Source organism: Hemiscyllium ocellatum, chromosome 15, assembly GCF_020745735.1.
Source record: "Hemiscyllium ocellatum isolate sHemOce1 chromosome 15, sHemOce1.pat.X.cur, whole genome shotgun sequence".
NCBI lineage: Eukaryota > Metazoa > Chordata > Chondrichthyes > Orectolobiformes > Hemiscylliidae > Hemiscyllium > Hemiscyllium ocellatum.
Window position 1 is genome coordinate 69,340,068 of NC_083415.1, and position 18,313 is coordinate 69,358,380.

General features: G+C 41.3%; 1 protein-coding gene across 2 annotated transcripts in view; it reads left to right on the plus strand.

Moving 5' to 3' along the window:
* The window catches only part of fer1l4 (fer-1 like family member 4), a 355,704-nt gene that overhangs the window by 241,284 nt on the left and 96,107 nt on the right, over positions 1–18,313 (plus strand). For both annotated transcript variants that reach the window (XM_060836605.1, XM_060836606.1), the window contains exons 34-35: positions 1,610–1,780; positions 13,693–13,847. In XM_060836605.1, coding sequence (XP_060692588.1) covers positions 1,610–1,780; positions 13,693–13,847 — 326 coding nt within the window. The remainder of the gene's footprint in view (positions 1–1,609; positions 1,781–13,692; positions 13,848–18,313) is intronic.

The window sequence follows — 18,313 nt, forward strand, 5'->3', positions numbered from 1 at the left end:
AGTTTCTGTGCAGAGGAGATGACCTGGGGGGTGCAGTGAGAGAGAGACTCACTGAAATCCTTGTAGAGGGAGGAAGGGAGCTTCTTCAAGGAAGGCATCCTTGCAAGAGGATTCGCAGTAGGTTAAAATCTTCAAGTAAAAAATGAGGTCTGCAGATGCTGGAGATCACAGCTGAAAATGTGTTGCTGGTTAAAGCACAGCAGGTTAGGCAGCATCTCAGGAATAGGGAATTCGACGTTTCGAGCATAAGCCCTTCATCAGGAATGAGAGAGAGTAGCCAAGCAGGCTAAGATAAAAGGTCCACCTCCATCGCCCCTCCCCCAAGTCCACCTCCATCGCCCCTCCCCCAAGCACCTCCTTCCACCTATCCCACCTCCATCGCCCCTCCCCCAAGTCCCTCCTCCCTATCTTTTATCTTAGCCTGCTTGGCTACTCTCTCTCATTCCTGATGAAGGGCTTATGCTCGAAACGTCGAATTCCCTATTCCTGAGATGCTGCCTAACCTGCTATGCTTTAACCAGCAACACATTTTCAGCTAAACCTCTATAAGGTCAACCCTCAGCCTCCGACGCTCCAGGGAAAGCAGCCCCAGTCTGTTCAGCCTCTCCCTGTAGCTCAAATTCTCCAATCCTGGCAACATCCTTCTAAATCTTTTCTGAACCCTTTCAAATTTCACAACACCTTTCCAATAGGAAGGAAGCAAGAATTGCATGCAATATTCCAACAGTGGCCTAACCAATGTCCTGTACAGCCGCAACATGACCTCCCAACTTCTGTACTCAATACTCTGACCAATAAAGGAAAGCATACTAAATGCCTTCTTCACTATCCTATCTACCTGCGACTCCACTTTCAAGGAGCTATGAGCCTGCACTCCAAGGTCTCTTTGTTCAGCAACACTCCCTAGGATCTTACCATTACGTGTATAAGTCCTGTTAAGATTTGCTTTCCCAAAATGCAGAACCTCACATTTATCTGAATTAAACTCCCTCTGCTACTTCTCAGCCTATTAGCCTATCTGGTCCAGATCCTGTTGTAATCTGAGGTAACCCTCTTCGCTGTCCACTGCACCTCCAATTTTGGTGTCATCTGCAAACTTACTAACTGTACCTCTTATGCTCTCATCCAAATCATTTATGTAAATGACAAAAAGTGGAAGACCCAGCACCGATCCTTGTGGCACTCCACTGGTCACAGGCCTCCAGTCTGAAAAGCAACCCTCCACCACCATCCTCTGTCTTCTACCTTTGAGCCAGTTCTGTATTCAAATGGCTAGTTCTCCCTGTATTCCATGAGATCTAACCTTGCTAATCAGTCTCCCATGGGGAACCTTAGATATTAGTAGAGGTTATTTTTCTAATCAGCCTGTTCCGAGTTGAAATATACTCCTCAGAGCGTGTGGGACTTGAGCTCAGGCCCCCCGGTCCAGGGGTGGGGACAGTACCACTGTGCCAGAAGAGCCCTAAGATATTAATGCTATTCTGGTTTCAGTTGAACATACCTGCCTGTTCAATACAAGTAATTGCAAATACTTTAATTCTCAACTATAAAGTGTATGGAAATCTTCAATTCCTTTATTAATAAATATTTTGTTGTTAAATATTCTCAGAGTGTTTGAAATGACTGTTGCATTTCCGATGGAGACAGAGCTCACTGTTTCGATATTTGATCATGATATGGTTGGAACAGATGATTTGATTGGTGAAACTAAACTCGATCTAGAGAATCGATACTACAGTAAATATCGAGCTCAGTGTGGACTGCCAACCCAATATGAGGCGTAAGTACTCTTCAAGATTAATCTTCCAAATCTAAATCTGTGAGATAAAAATAAACATTTACTGTATTACAGCATGTATGAATTTACCATAAGGCCATAAGACATTGGAACAGAAGTAGGCCATTCGACCCATCAAGTCTGCTCCACTATTCAATGAGATCATGGCTGAACTGATAATCCTCAACTCCACTTTCCTGCTGTATCCTCATAACTCTCAATTTCCTACGGGATTAAAAATCTGTCTAAATCAGCCATGAAAATACTTAATGACCCAGCCTCTGTACCCCACTGTTGAAAAGAATTCCAATGATTCACTAGCCTCCGAAAGAAGAAATTTCTCATCTCTGTCTTAAATGAGCAATCCCTTGTTCTAAGATGATGCCCTCTGATCCCACACTCTACCTCAAGGGAATATTAGTTCTCCTGTCAAGTTCCCTACGAATCCTATATGTTTCATAAGGTCTCCTCTCATTTTTCTAAACTCTAGTGAGTGCGAGCTCAAACTACACAATTTATCTTTGTAAGAAGGTCTCTTCATATCAAGGATCAACCAGTAAACCTTCTCTGGTCTGCCTCCAGAGTCTATCCTTCCTTTAGATAAAGGGACCAAAGTTCACATTATTCCAGCTGTGGACTGAATAATGCTTTGTATAGTTTTAACCAAACCTTACTACTTATATAAAAATTGAAAGATCTGCGGATGCTGTAAATCAGAAACAAAATCAGAAGTTGTTGGAAAAGCTCAGCAGGGCTGACAACATTTGTGAAGAGAAATGAAAGTTAATGTTTCAAGTCCAATGACCCTTCCTCAGAACTCAGAGGAAGGGTCACCAGATCCGAAATGTTAACTCTGATTTCTCTTCACAGATGCACTCATGCCTGCTGAGCCTTTCCAGCAACTTCTGTATTTGCTCCCCATTTTTATTCTCGATTCCCTTTGAAATAAAGATCAACATTTCATTTGTCTTCCCTTGGATGCCAGCTTTTATGATTCTTGCTTGGGGACCTCCAAATCTTTCTGTTCTTTGGTTTTCTGCAATCTTTCTCCCTTTAAATAATATTCAGCTCTTCTTTCCGTCCTGCTTTACAACAGGATCTTGATCAGATGGGCCAATGGGCTGAGAAGTGGCAGATGGAATTTAATTTAGATAAAATGAAGTGCTGCATTTTGGGAATGCAGATCTCAGCAGGACTTATACATTTAATGGTGAGGTCACAAGGAGTGTTGCTGAACAAAGTGACCTTGAAGGGTAGGTTCATAGCTCTTCGAAAGTGAAGTCGCAGGTAGATAGGATGGTGAAGAAGGCGTTTAGTATGCTTTCCTTTAATGGTCAGAGTGTTGAGTAGGAGGTGGGAGGTCATGTTGTGGCTGTACAGGACATTGGTTAGGCCACTTTTGGAATATTGCATGTAGTTCTGGCCTCCTTCCTATTGGAAAGATGTTGTGAAACTTGAAAGGGTTCAGAAAAGATTTACAAGGATGTTGCCAGGGTTGGAGATGAGGTTGAATAGGCTGGGGCTGTTTTCCTTGGAGCTTCAGAGGCTGAAGTGTGACCTTTTGAAGGTTTATAAAATCGTGAGGGGCATGGATAGGGTAAATAGGCAAAGTCTTTTCCCTGGGGTGGGGGAGTCCAGACCTAGAGAGCATAGGTTTCAGGTGAGAGGGAAAAGATATAAAAGAGACCTAAGGGGCAACTTTTGAATGCAGAAGGTGGTACATGTATGGAATGAGTTGTCAGAGGAAGTAGTGGAGGCTAGTACAATTGCAACATTTAAAAGGCATTTGGATAGGTATATGAATAGGAAGGGTTTGGAGGGATATGGGCCAAGTGCCAGAAGGTGGGACTAGATTGGGCTAGGATATCTGATCGGCATGGATGAGATCGACTGAAGGGTCTGTTTCCGTGCTGTGCATCTCTATGATTCTATGCTAAAATGCATAAACTCGTATTTTTCCACATTATTCTCAATCTAAGTTTTTGCCCAATCACTTAACCTATCTATATTCCCACTGTAGACTCCTTGTGCTATCCTCATTGCTTGCCTTTCCATCCACTTTTGTTTCATCCACAATTTTGACGATGGTATAATTACTTTCCTCATCCAAATAGTAATGTGTACTGTAAATATTGTGGGCCCAGCACTGATTCTTGTGGTACTCCACTATCTGTTTTTTTTGTCTCCATCAGTTTATGAATAAGGGTGTTGTATTGGCAGTTTTCAAACTTCAGAGGATTTTTCCATTATCTAAGAATTCATCAAAGGTTACTGTCAGTGCATCCACTATCTCTGCAGCTACTGCTTTTTATATCCTAAGATGTGAATTATCAGGTTCAGGGATCGTATTGACTGTTAGCCTCATTTATTTCCCCAATAATTTTTCTCAAGTGATAGTCTTTGTTTTTATTTCTCTTCCTTATTAGTACTTTGATTATTTTGTATTTTGTGGAATGCTTGTAAAGACTGATATAAAGTATTTATTCAACACCTCTGCCATTCCTGATTCTCCATTATTATTTTCCCACCTCATTTTCTAAGGGGCCTATGTTCATTTTGGCCTGTTCTGCCTTTTTATATATTTAAGAAACTGTTTTCACATTACTTGTTAGTTTGCTTCAGTTTATTTCCTCTTTTATGTGGTTATCTTTTGTTGGCTTTTAAAGCTTTCCCAATACTCTGATTTACCACTAATCTTTGCCACATTGTATGTTTTTCTTATCTAATACTACCATACAGTCATAAAGTCCTACAGCACAGAGACAGGCCTGTCAGCCCAAACTGATCCATACCAACCAAAATGGCCATCCTCACTAACCCCATTTCCCTCATTTGGCCCTATCCATCTAAGAGAAAGTCAGGACTGCAGATGCTGGAGATCAGAGTCAAAAAGAGTGGCACTGGAAAAGCACAGCAGGTCAACAATGTCTGAGAAGCAAGACAATTGACATTTCGGGCATAAGCCCTTCATTCCTGATGGATATTTAAGCAACTCTTGAATAGGCACATGGAAGATAGTACAGTGAAAGATATGTAGCTCACTCTGATCTTCGAGTAGGATAAAAGGGTAGCACAACATCAAGGGCCAAAGGATGTGTACTGTGCTGTACAGTTTTATGTTCTATGAAATGTTGACTCTCCAGCTCCTTGGATGCTGTCTGACCTGCTGTGTTTTTCCAGCGCCACACTTTTCGATTCATGTCCTTCTAATTCTTTTCTATCCATGTATTTGTCTAAACGCCTTTTAAATGTTGTTAATGTACCCACCTCAACCATTTCCACTGGCTGCTCATTTCATATGCATATGACCCTCTATGTAAAAGAGTTGCCTCTCAGGTTACCGTTTATTCTTTCTCCTCTAACCTTAAACAGATGCCATCTAGTCCTTGATTTCCCAACCCTGGGAAAGTGACTGAGTGCATTCACCCTATACATGCCTCTCATGATCTTGTACATTTCTATAACATCCTCCCTCAGTGTCCTACATTCCAAAGGAAAAAGTCCTAGTTTGCCTAATCTCTTCCCATAACTCCACTGAGTTCTGGCAACGTCCTTGTAAATTTCTTTTGCACTCTTTCCAATTTGATAGCATCCTTTCAATAGCAAAGGCGAACACAATATTCCGAGTGCAGCCTCACCAACGAACTGTGCAACTGCAACATAACTTCCCAACTTCTATACTAAATGTCCTGACTGATGAAGGCCAATGTGCCAAAAGCCTTCCTCACTGCCCTGTCTTTCTTTGATTCTGCTTTCAGAGAACCGTGCACCTGAACACCAAGGTCCCTCTGTTCCACTACACTCCTTAAGGCCACACCATTCACCATAAAACACCTACCTTGATTTGGCTTTCCAAAATGCAAGACCTCACATTTATCTATATTACACTTCATTTGCCATTTCTCAGCCCATTTCCACAGCTGACCAAAGTCCTGTTGCAATTTCCTTTATTTTCCTGGTTAACCACAGACAGTTTGTCCCCTTCCTAGACTGAGATTTCCTCACTGAGATTTATCTTTGCCTTTAGTGTGGTCAACAGCATGATGTTGTGATCTGGATTAATATCTATCTAGTGCACATTTCTGCAAATGATTTGCCAGTGAACTGCAGTCTCGTCAGGCCCGAACTGTTCCCAGATACTGAATAAACTGAAAATAGTGCTCATTGTGGCAGTGACACTTATACTGTATGTGTTGCTAAATCGATGAATAATAGCAAATTTAGAAAATTAATCCATCACAAATATAATCTTCCCCATGATCAATGAATATTGTAGCTACATTCTCCCAAGGAGTGGATATACATCAAGTGGATGTAAGGTCTTACTTCATTGCTAAAGTTGATACATTTGGTGTACCTCACTGCAACATAAGAAATTGAATATCCTTATCACCCCTGGCCAATACATACAGTCATACACTAATTGTCTCGTGTTCATTACTCGCATGTCCCTGGTGTAATAGCTGAATGCTTTTGGTAATAGGACTTGTTTGCACTGGAAGATGACTGCTTTGATATACAGTTGCCTAATTGTTTACCTATCTTTATCCCTTCGTAGTTGTTTTACATCCCTTTCTCTACTTACTTTCTTAATACCCATCTTTGTGCATACAAATTGTAAAAGGTTAACACTGCAGCTCTGATCCCTATTGCACATGAATTGTTAATCTTGCCAAACAGAAAAAGACCCATTTATGATCATTCTGTCTTTCCTGTTGACCAGCCAATCTTCAAAAGGGAGTTAGGTGATTATCTGAAAAGGAGCATTGTGCAATGTTACAGTGTGAAGGCAAAAGATTGGCTCTTGGTGCTATGCTATTTGGAAATCAAGCTCAGGCATAAATGGTCAAATTACGTCTTTCTATTCTGTAACAATATTTTTCATTCGTTCATGCGGCATGGGCATCACTGGCTAGGCCAGCATTTATTGTCAGTCTCTGGTCGCCCTTGAAAAAGTGGTGATGAGTTGCCTCCTAGAACCGCTGCAGTTCATGTGCTGTAGGTTGACCCACAACGTCTTAGGACAGAATTCTAGCACTTTGACCCAGTGACACTGAAGGAACGATATCCAAGTGAGTGGCTTGGAAAGGAACTTGCAGGTGTTGGTGATATTCCCTGTATCTGCTGGAAGTGTTCATGGGTTTGCTACCTAAGAATCTTTAATGAATTTATGCAGAGCATCTTCTAGATAGTATATGCACTGCTGCTACTCAGTGTTGTTGGTGGAGGGAATGGATGCGGTGCCAGTCAAGTGGATTGCTTGTCCTGGATGATGTCAAGCTTCTTGAATGTTGTTGGAATTGCATACATCCAGGCAAGTATTCTATCATATTCCTGACTGTACCTTGCAATTTGGGGAGTCAGGAGGTGAGTTACTCACCACTGTATTTAGTAGGTGTATTTACCATTCCAGTCAGCAGTAACACCCAGGATAATGGTAGTGGGGGACTCAGTGATGTAATATGAAGGGCTTATGCTCGAAACGTCGAATTCTCTATTCCTGAGATGCTGCCTAACCTGCTGTGCTTTGACCAGCAACACATTTGCAGCTGTGATCTCCAGCATCTGCAGACCTCATTTTTTACTCGAAGATAATACCTTTGAATGTCAAGGACCAGAGGTTAGATTGTTTTTTGTTGAGATGGTCATTGCTTGACATATGTGTAGCACAAATGTTACTTGCCATTTTTCAGCCCAAACCTGGCTATTGTCGAGGTCTTGGTATATTTGGTCATAGACAACTTCAGTACCTGAGGAGTTGCAAATGGTGCTGAACATCATGCAGTCATCAGTGAACATTCACATTGATGGAGCAACTGATGATAGTTGAGCCCAGGACACTGCCCTGAGGAATTCCTGCATTGATGTCCTGATGACCTCCATCAGCCACAACTATCTTCCTATAGTTGTAAGTTATCAAGAATACTGAATGAGTCTGCAAATAGATATAGATACAGAAAAATATTTGGCAGATGGAATAAAATGAATAAATGTAAACTTGTTCAATTCGACAGTACATATTATTTAATAGAGCAAGAGAGATTGCAGAATTTTGAGGCACAAAGAGACCCAGATACCTGAATCACAAAGTAAATATGCTGGTACAACAAATGGTTAGGAAGGTGAATGGAATGTTGTCACTTATTGCAAAGAATCGATTGATTTATTGTCATCACATGTATCGAGATACAGTGAAAAGTGTTGTTTTGTGTGCTGTACAGGCAGATTGTACCATACAAAGTACATCAGGGTAGCAGAACAGAATGCAGAATCCAAAGTTACAACTGCACAGAAGCTTTAGAGAAAGAGATCAGAATTGGAAATGGAATATCTAAGTTGGAAGTTTCAGCTGTACTGAGTATTTGGTGACACCACATCAAAAGTGTTTTGTACAGTTTTAATCTCCTTATTTCAAAAATTAAATGATATATTTGCCTTGGAAATGGTTCAGAGAAGGCTGACTCAACTGATATCTGCATGGTTGAGCAGATTGGGCCAACATCCATTGAAGTTTAGAGGATTGAAAGGTAATCTTATTGAAACATACAAAAGACCCTTAAGGGACTTGACAGGGCAGATACGAAGAGTTTCAGCCTTCTCTTTTTCATTTCCATTCTTTTAATTTCAATTCACTTTCCAAGTTTTCCCTGCTGTCTCCATCTTCTTCACTTTCTTATGCTCAAGCTGCTTTAACTAACTCAGTATGAACTGATTCCAGTATCTCACTACTTGGAGCACCTGGTCTCTCTTTTAACTCTGTAAAGAACAAATACTATGCTTTCAGATGTACTGAGCTACAAGGTTCATTTCCAGACGTTTTGTTATCTTCAGTGGGCCTCAGGCGAAACAATGCTGAAAATTCCAGCTTTCTATTTATATGTTTGGGTTGGTGATGTCATTTTCTGTGGTGACGTCACTTCCGGTTCCTTTTCTCAGAGGGTGGTAGATGGAGGTCTAACTCGATGTGTTTGTTAATAGAGTTCCGGTTGGAATGCCATGCTTCTAGGAATTGTCGTGCATGTCTTTGTTTGCTTGTCCTAGGAAGGATGTGTTGTCCCAGTTGAAGTGGTCTCTTTCCTCATCCATATGTGAGGATACTAGTGAGAGAGGGTCATGTCTTTTTGTGGCTAGTTGGTGTTCATGTATCCTGGTGGCTAGTTTTCTGCCTGTTTGTCCAATGTAGTGTTGGTTACAGTCCTTGCACAGTATTTTGTAAGTGACGTTAGTTTCGCTTGTTGTCTGTATAGGGTCTTTCAAGTTCATTAGCTGCAGTTTTAGTGTGTTGGTGGATTCGTGGGCTACCATGATGCCAAGGGGTCTGAGCTACAAATCTTCTCAAAACCCACTATGCTTTCAATTATTTCTCCTTTTTAGCCTGGAGGCTATTCCACTTCTAATTTACTCACCAGTTCAAAACTTAGCTTTTGGACCTCTTGTATGTCAATTTTGGTAACTCTTCCAGTGTGGAAGACTTTTGAAGCTCCTAGTGCCATCTTATTTATATTCTTACAAGTATGAAACTTAGTGTTTATCTTTTGTCCTTTATCACTTACTCTGACTCCAAATTAATCTTACATTGTTTATGTTCCAAAATTCTAGCCAAAGTGCCCTTAAAAGTTGTTACAACCGACTGGGGATGTTGCACTGGAAATCAAAGCACACTATTCTCAGCGTTGTCACAAGGATGGACTTTTAATTAAATCATTGAATTGTCTAATTCTACCAAACTCTGCAATTCAGGTTAAAGAAATATGCACATCAATTTTTTTTCATTACTAAGAAAATAGTTTTATTTATAACAACTTTTAAGAATGGATACAGGATTTCTACTATATATAATGTAACGTGCATTAATACACACATAAACATGGACGCATACAAAGACACAAGTAGACACAAGAAAAAGCAGACACAAATATTATGAGTTGAGTGGAAGCGATAATAATCAGAGGAACACAGTACACCACCAATCCAAAATCACAAATTGAGGTGAACTGGTTCCACAGTCCTTTTCCTTTCTTTCATAATGCCTCATATTATTAGTGATGATCAGACTTTAGAGTCAGAGGCATACAGCATAGAAATAGAACCTTCGGCACACCTTGTCTATGCAACAAACACTAAACCCCTTTACCTGCACTTGGTCCATAGCCCAATATGTCTTAACCTAATACACCCCACCATCCTCAGGAGAAAGTGAGGACTGCAGATGCTGGAGATCAGAGTCGAGAGTGTGGTACTGGAAAAGCATAGCTGGTAATGCAGCATTTAAGAAGTAGGAGAATCGATGTTTTGGGCATTAACCCTTCATCAGGAATGAGGCTTGTGGGCCTGGGGGGCTGAGAGATAAATGGGAGGGGGGATGGGGTGGAGAGAAGGTAGCTGGGAATGTGATAGGTAGATGAAGGTGGGGGTAAAAGTGACAGATCAGAGAGGAGGGTGGAGTAGATAGATGGGAAGGAAGATGGGCAGATCAAGAGGGTGTTGCCGGGTTGGAGGGTTGAGACTGGGATGAGGTGGGGGGAGGGGAAATGAGGAAACTGGTGAAATCCACATAGATCCCGTGTGGTTACAGGGTCCCAGACGGAAGATGAGATGTTTTTCCTTCAGGCATTGAGTGGTCAGGGTTTGGCGATGGAGGAGACCCAAGACCTGCATGTCTTTGGTGAAGTGGGATGCGGAGTTAAAGTGTTTAGCCATGGGGTGGTGGGTTTGGATGGTGCAGGTGTCCGGAGATTTTCTCTGGTACGATCTGCAAGTTGGCATTCTACCCACCCCACCCCCCCCCACCCCGATGTAGAGGAGATCACCATCCTCTCATGCAGCATGTTCCATATTTCTGCCACTTGTTGAGTGATAAAAAATTCTCGGAGCTCCTCTAAATGACTTACTCCTCCTCTTAGATACATCTGCCATCGGGAGGAGATTCTCGCAATCTGTTCTGTCTTTGCTTTCATCATTTTGCATACATCAATAAGATCGCCGCCAGCTTCCTCTGATCCAAGGAAAACAAACTTAACCTAACCAGTATCTTCTTATAATTGAGATTTTCTAGCCTAACTCTGGTGAATCTCGTCTCCACCCTCTCCAATGCAATCTTATCCTTCTGATAGTGTAGCGACCAGTCTGTATACGGTATTCCGTCTGTTGCACAACTAATGTTTCATAATGTTGTAATAAGACTTCCTTGCGCTTATATTGTATGCTCTGGCTAATAAAGGCAAGCATCCTAAATGCCTTCTTCGCTATCCAGTCTAACTGTGCTGACATTTCATGAACCTATAGGCTTGTACACCAAGGTCCATTGTTCCTCAGTACTCCCTAGAGACCTACCATTCATTGTGTCTATTCTTCCCTTATTAGACCTTCTAAAATGCACCACCTTGCACTTGTTATGATTAAATTCCTTCTGCCATTGTTCTGTCCAGTTTACTAGCTGATCAACATCAGACTGTAGCCTGAAACCATCCTCCTGACTATCAACAATATCACCAAGTTTCATGTCATCTTCAAACTTACTAATTAAACCTTTTATATTCATATTTAAGTCATTCATGTACATAACAAACAGTAAGTGTCCCAGCACTGATCCTGTGGTACTCTGCTGGTCACAGTCTTCCAATTACAATTCAGGGCATCATGGTAGCTTAGTGGTTAGCACTGCTGTCTCACAGTACTAGGGTCTCAGGTTCAATTCCAGCCTTGGGTGCCTATCTGTGTGGAGTTTGCGCATTCTCCCTGTGTCTGCATGGGTTTGCTCTGGTTTTCTCCCCACAGTCCAAAGATGTGTAGTTCAGATGAATTGGCCATGTTAAATTGTTCATAGCGTTAGGTGCATCAGTCAGAAGGAAATCGGTCTGGGTGGGTTACCCTTTGGAGGGTCGGTGTGGACTTGTTGCGCCGAAGGGCCTGTTTCCACACTATAGAGAATCTAGAATCTAATCTGCAATAACAATAACAACTCTCCACCATCATCTTCTGCCTCCCACTTAAAAGTTAATTTTGGATGTGGTTTGCCAACTTGCATTGGATCCTATGGGCTGTTACCTTTTGGACCATCTTACCATGTGGCACCTTGTCAGAGGCCTTACTGAACCATATCAATTGCACTACTGTCATCAATAGTCTAGAAAGACAAGGGTAGCAAATACACAGGAACAGCATCAACTGCAATTTCCCCTCCAAGCCTTTCAGCATTCTGACTTGGAAACATATCGCAGTTCCTTCACTATCCCTGGGTCAAAATCTTGGAGTTCCCTTCCAAACAGTATTGTAGGTCTTCCTATAGCACATGGAGTGCAGCGGTTCAAGAAGGCAGCTTACCACCAGCATCTTAAGGGTGACTAGGGACAGGAATTAAATACTGGCTCATGTCCCACACGTGAATTTAAAAAAAAGCTGGTTCCTAAGCAGACTGATTCCTAAGCAGACAAATGAGTTTGCTAATTGCTTGGCTGGATCCAGGGGTCAGTCTTTTCCTGTAGATTTTAGTTTTCTTCCTTTTGTAACCTCTAAATGTTGGTTCCCCAGCTTTTTCAATAGAGTTGGCGAGGGCAATTATTAAAGGACAAGGAGAAAGAGCGAGAGATGTTGATGCTGTAAGCTTGTGGGGAATCTTCTTTCTTCTGTCTTCATTCCTACTTTCAGGACATGTGTTAAACTGCAGGTAGTCCAAATCAGAAAGTGCTGTGCTGTCCTGAACCCATAACAACTGGTGTCAACTGAAAAATCAAAGATTGCCTGTAGGCAGAATTGCTCTAAACGTACCCAGGTTTTGCCTATTTATCTGGGCAAAAAAAGTGTCCCCAAAAGTAAAATTGCTTCATTAACAGTAGTTAGTCTCACTTGCTTTTCCAAAACTACAAATAGATCCTTGTATCTTTTCTATTTTTGAAAGCACTATCTGTTTTATCTCACTTTCAAACCATAGTCCACAAAAATAAAAGATTTGGTCTCCTTGATTGGATTAAACAATGATCTTTATTTTTGAACAAGGTTTTGAAGCTCTGTGGCTTATCAAAATTGGAAGGAATTAAATTCTGCTGGTTTTGCAGTCTATTGAAACATTAGATTTAACAGGTATTATTGAATCATTGAAATAATCTGTTACATTAGTTCACAAATTATAAATTAATCAAGGTACATTAAAATTATTTGTTTCAATTCTGATTTGCACACAAAGTATTATATGGACAGAAAGAAAAAAATCAGAATGTGAAATGGCTGCAGGATATCATGTTAAATTATAGCAAAACACCATGAATGCTGGAAATGTGAAACAAACAGAACTCTGAGGAAGAGTCTTACTGGACCCGAAACATTAACTCTATTTCTGTCTCCACACATGTTGCCAGACCTGCTGAATTTTTCCGGCATTCTCTGTGTTGGTTGCAAGAAATCACATGTTGGAGTTCAAAATGACTTCTTTTATCTTGCAAAACCACAGAAAAATGATTTTTTTTTCATATCCAAGCTGACCTATAATGGTCCCACTTTGGACACTTAGGGTTGTTATGCAATTAATAGGGACCCTCAACTTGTCAAATTAAGTTGGTTTCAGGAAGTGGTGGTGTAGTGGTAATATCATTGGACTAGCAATTTAGATTCGCAAGTTAATGGTCTGGGGTCATGTTCGTATCCTGCCATTGCAGGTGGTGAAGCTTTATTCAATAAAAAACTAGCTGAATGGTGCCCAAGAAACTACTTTCCTTACTTGGTCTGTCCTACATATGACTCCAGACCTACAACTATGTGATTGACTCTTAAGTACCACTGGGCAGTTAGAGATGGGCAATAAATGCTGGCCTAGTCAGAGATGCCCACATACCAGGAATGCTTTTTCTAAAAGTGACATAAACCAAAGCAGTCTCCTCACCTATCTGGTTTGATTGTATTTTGTCCTATTTGATTTGTAGACAAGGTTACAATGCATGGCGTGACTGCCTGAAGCCTTCCCAGATCTTAACAAAACTGTGTAAAGATTTACAACTATCGGAACCTGAATATAGAATTGGGGAAGTGAAAGTCAACAACAAAATATTCAAGATTCCCAGTGATTCACAACCAATGGGTAAGTACTGCTGTTTTACCTTTTTAAGACATTTCCAAGAATTTTAAGCTGACTTTCATATGAATCCATTCAATGAAATTGAGATAGGTAGTAGGGAAGGAATGGAAGGCAGGAGATGTTCTACAAGTCTTCTGATAGTAATGCTCTAATGAGAGCATCTCAATACAACAATTTGGGAAACATGTAGCACAATCGTTTTTCAAATACACTTGGGAAAACCAAAAAAGTTTCAGAACAATATTAGTAGAATGTTAGAACCAACAAGTGCAAAGGAGATTTAGGAACATAGGAAGAGAAGTAGACCATCGAGCTTGTGAAGCCCATTCATCTATTCAATTAAATCAAAGCTGAAATTCTCCCTCTTGTCATTATTCCTGCATATGCCCATCTCCCATAATGTTTCTGGGTAGAGAATTCCAGAGAGTCTCAATTTTAAATAGGCTGTCTTTTATCCTGAGAATGTCACCTGTTTTTAGAATTACCAGCCGGGGGAACATCCTACCTACCTCCGCCCCATCAAACCCTGTAAGAATGTTATATTCTGCAACAAGATCATTTCTCATTCTTTGCTGAAGGGATTACAGATCCAGTCTCCTCAATCTCTCTTCATAAAACAATCCAATTTTGCCAGTGATTGATCTATGACATGTACTTCCTTCCTTAGATGAGACCAAAATTATAGAGGTATTCCAGCTGCTGTCTCACCAAGAGTCTATATAACTGCAGCAACACATCTTTATTTATGTCCTCAAATCTTAAAATTTCTCTTGGCAGGGGATCCAAAATGGCAGTGATCTAAGTGGTCTGCTTTGCTGAGCTCTGCATCTCAGTTCAGGCAAAGTAGCACTCTCACCTCCCCACTTAAATAATTTCTGTGATAATTTCTATGATAATTTGATCTTTAAAGAGTTTTTGAACCTAGATATCTTATATAATTTATTTTATAAAGTTTGTTTTATCAAAAAATATGACTAAAGATAAAGGCCCCAGCAAGTCCCAACCCATGGGACACTCATCTGTGAAGTCAGACACCTCCGCGGCTGCAGCAGCAGTCCCTATAGTCCCTCAGAGTCGTTCCCTTAACAGGCCCTGGCTGCGGAGTTTGCAAAACAGCAAGAGATGATCGAGACATCAATCAAAGAGGAGTTCTGCACCAGACTGGATCTGATCTCGGCCATGCTGCAGAAACAAGTGGTGCATCTGGAAGGCCTAGGACAAAGAACAAAAAAAGTAGAAAGGATGACGGTGGTTTCTGACACTGAGATTGATTCTGCAAAGGAAAGAATTCAAATGCTGGAAAGACAGGCACTTACCTTATAGAAACAGGTTGGCATCCTCGACAACAGAGACAGGAGAAAGAACGTCTGTATTGTGGGGCTGCTGGAGGGGGAAGAAAGTGACCAGCCAACAAGCTTCTTTGAAGCTGGCTGCCCTGATTCCTGGGCCTGGAGGCTGCATCTGACCAGGTAAAAGTTGAAAGGGCCCATTGAGTTGCTATGTGCAGGCCTGACTCAGAACAGCTGCATCGCGTAGTCCTAGTGTGAATCCACAGCTATAGAGATAATGTTAAAGTTATGGAAACCTCCAGAATGAAGGGAAAAGATCCACAGGCTTTAATCTACAATGGTTCGAAGATTATATTCTTCCAGAACTTCTCTACAGCTGTAATTTGGAAAAGGAAGAAATTTAATGAAGCTAAGAGAAGACTGAGAGATCTTGGCATCCAGTACTGGCAGTATTTCCCTTTATGTGTGAGGAGTCTAGGCTTTCTTTTGCCTCCCCAGAAAAAGTAAAAAAACGTTTTGGACATGATAATAGATTAGATAACTGAAAGGACGAGGACAATAGTGTTTTTTTTCTTTTTATCTCCTGTTTGTGAGGGGTTGCTAAATCCCTTTATTTTGATATTAATACATGATAATGTATTTTTGGGGGTGGGTAGAGTGTTTACTTTAAATTTCCTTGTTAAGCCAATTTTCTTTTTCTCCTTTTTCTTGGCCTGAGTCTGGGATGTGGCTAAAGCTGGAAGGAAGTATGAAAGTGCTATTGAGATATATAAGTGCCCACTGTGGGCAGGGGTAGAGCCCATTGTTAAGTGTTTTGTATTTGCTTTAATTTGGTGTTTTTTTTGTAGATGTAGTTATTAGGATGTTAGATGTAGTTAGATAGATAGAAGAAAGAAAAATACAGCACAGAACAGGCGCTTTGGCCCACAATGTTGTGCGGAGGTTTAATCCTAATGTAAAATATGGTACTTAACCTATGCACCCCTCAACTCACTGCAATCCATGTGCATGCCCCAGCAGTCGCTTAAATGTCCCCAATGACTCTGCTTCCACCACCACAACTGGCAACGCATTCCATGCATTCACAACTCTCTGCATAAAGAACCTACTTCTGGTGTCTCCTTTATATCTTCCTCCTAATATCTTCAAACTATGACTCCTCGTACCAGTTAAACCTGCCCTGGGGAAAAGTCTCTGGCTATTGATTCTATCTATTCCTCTCATTATCTTGTATATCTTGATCAGGTCTCCTCTTTTCCTCCTTCTCTCCAGAGAGAAAAGTCTGAATTTATTCAACCTTTCTTCATAAAGCAAGCCCTCCAGTCCAGGCACCCCGTAGGGCAACCATACCTGGACACAATATTCCAAGTGTGATCTCACCAGGGACTTTTGGAGCTGTAGCAAAACCTCGCAGCTCTTAAGCTCGATCCCCCTGTTAATGAAAGCCAAAACACCATATGTTTTCTTAACAATCCTATCCACTTGGGTGGCAACTTTGAGGCTGTACTTGCCCCTCCAAATCTCTCTGTTCCTCCACACTGCCAAGAATCCTGTCTTTAATCCTATATTCAGCATTCGAGTTCGACCTTCCAAAATGTATCACTTCGCATTTATCCAGATTGAACCCCATCTGCCATTTCTCAGCCCAGCTCTGCATCCTGTCTGTGTCACACCTGCAGTAGCCCTCTATACTATCGATGACGTCTCCAACCTTTGTGTCATCTGCAAATTGACTAACCTACCCCTCAACCTTCTCATCTCAAGTCATTTATAAAAACCACAAAGAGCAGAGGCCCGAGCACAGAGCCCTGCAGGACCCCACTCAACACTGACCTCCAGACAGAATACTTTCCATCTATAACCACTCTCTGATAAAAGCAAATTACTGTGGATGCTGGAATCTGAAACCAAAAGAGAAAATGCTGGAAAATCTCAGCAGGTCTGGCAGCATCTGTAAGGAGAGAAAAGAGCTGACGTTTTGAGTCTAACTGGCCCTTTGTCAAACCACTCTCTGCCTTCTGTCAGCCAGCCAATTCTGAATCCAGACAGCCAAATCTCCCTGTATCCCATACTTCCTGACTTTATGAGCCTACCATGGGGAACCTTATCAAATGTCTTGCTGAAGTCCATATACACCACATCCATTACTCAACCTTTGTTGACCTGTCTTGTCACCTCCTCAAAGAACTCAATAAGATTTTTGAGGCATGACCTGCCCTCACAAAGCCATGCTGACTGCCTTTAATTACACTATGCTTTGCCAAATAGTTATAAATCCTATCCCTCAGAATTCTTTCCAAACCTTTGCTGACCATAAACGTAAGACTGACTTGTCTGTAATTGCCAGAGATTCCCCTATTACCCCTCTTGAAAAGAGGAACAACATTTGCCTCCTTCCAATCCTCTGGTATGACTCCCATGGAGAGTGAGGAGGCAAATATCCTCGCTATCTTCCAAAATTTTCAGCACATCAACTTCATCAATCTTGATCTGATCAAGACTGTATCCCATCTCCTCAAAGTTTTCATTTACAACAAGTTCCCTTTCCTTGGTGAAATCTGAAGCAAAAAACCCATCTAGGGCTTCCCCTATCTGCTTAGACTCCATGCACAAGATCCCTCTGCTATCCCTGATTTGCCCTACCTTCTCCCTGATCATTCTCTTATTCCTCACGTATGAGTAAAATGCCTTTGGGTTCTCGCTAATCCTTATTGCCAAGCCTTTTTCATGCCCCCTCCGGCCTCTCCTCTGTCCATTTCTGAGCTCCTTTCTAGCACGCCTCTAATCCTTTAAAAAAGCTGCGCTAGATCCTTGCTACCTCCACCTTACATAAGCTGCCTTCTTCCTCTTGACAAGAAGTTTCTCTGTTCTCATCATCCAAGGTTTCTTAATCTTACCCCTTTTTACCTGTTTCAGAGGAACAAATTCATGCATCACTCGCAACAACTGCTCCTTAAATATCTCCACATGTTTGTTGTGCCCTTTTTGTGGAACAATTGCTCCCAGTCTGTACTTCCCAATTCTTTTTTGACAGTGTCATAATTTCCTTTTCCCCAATTAAATACCTTCCCTTAGTAACTGCTCCTTTCACTCTCCTAGGCTAAATGTGAGGCAGTTGTAATCAGTATCACCAAAGTGTTCTCCCACTGTGAGATCTGACACCTGTCTCATTGCCGAGCA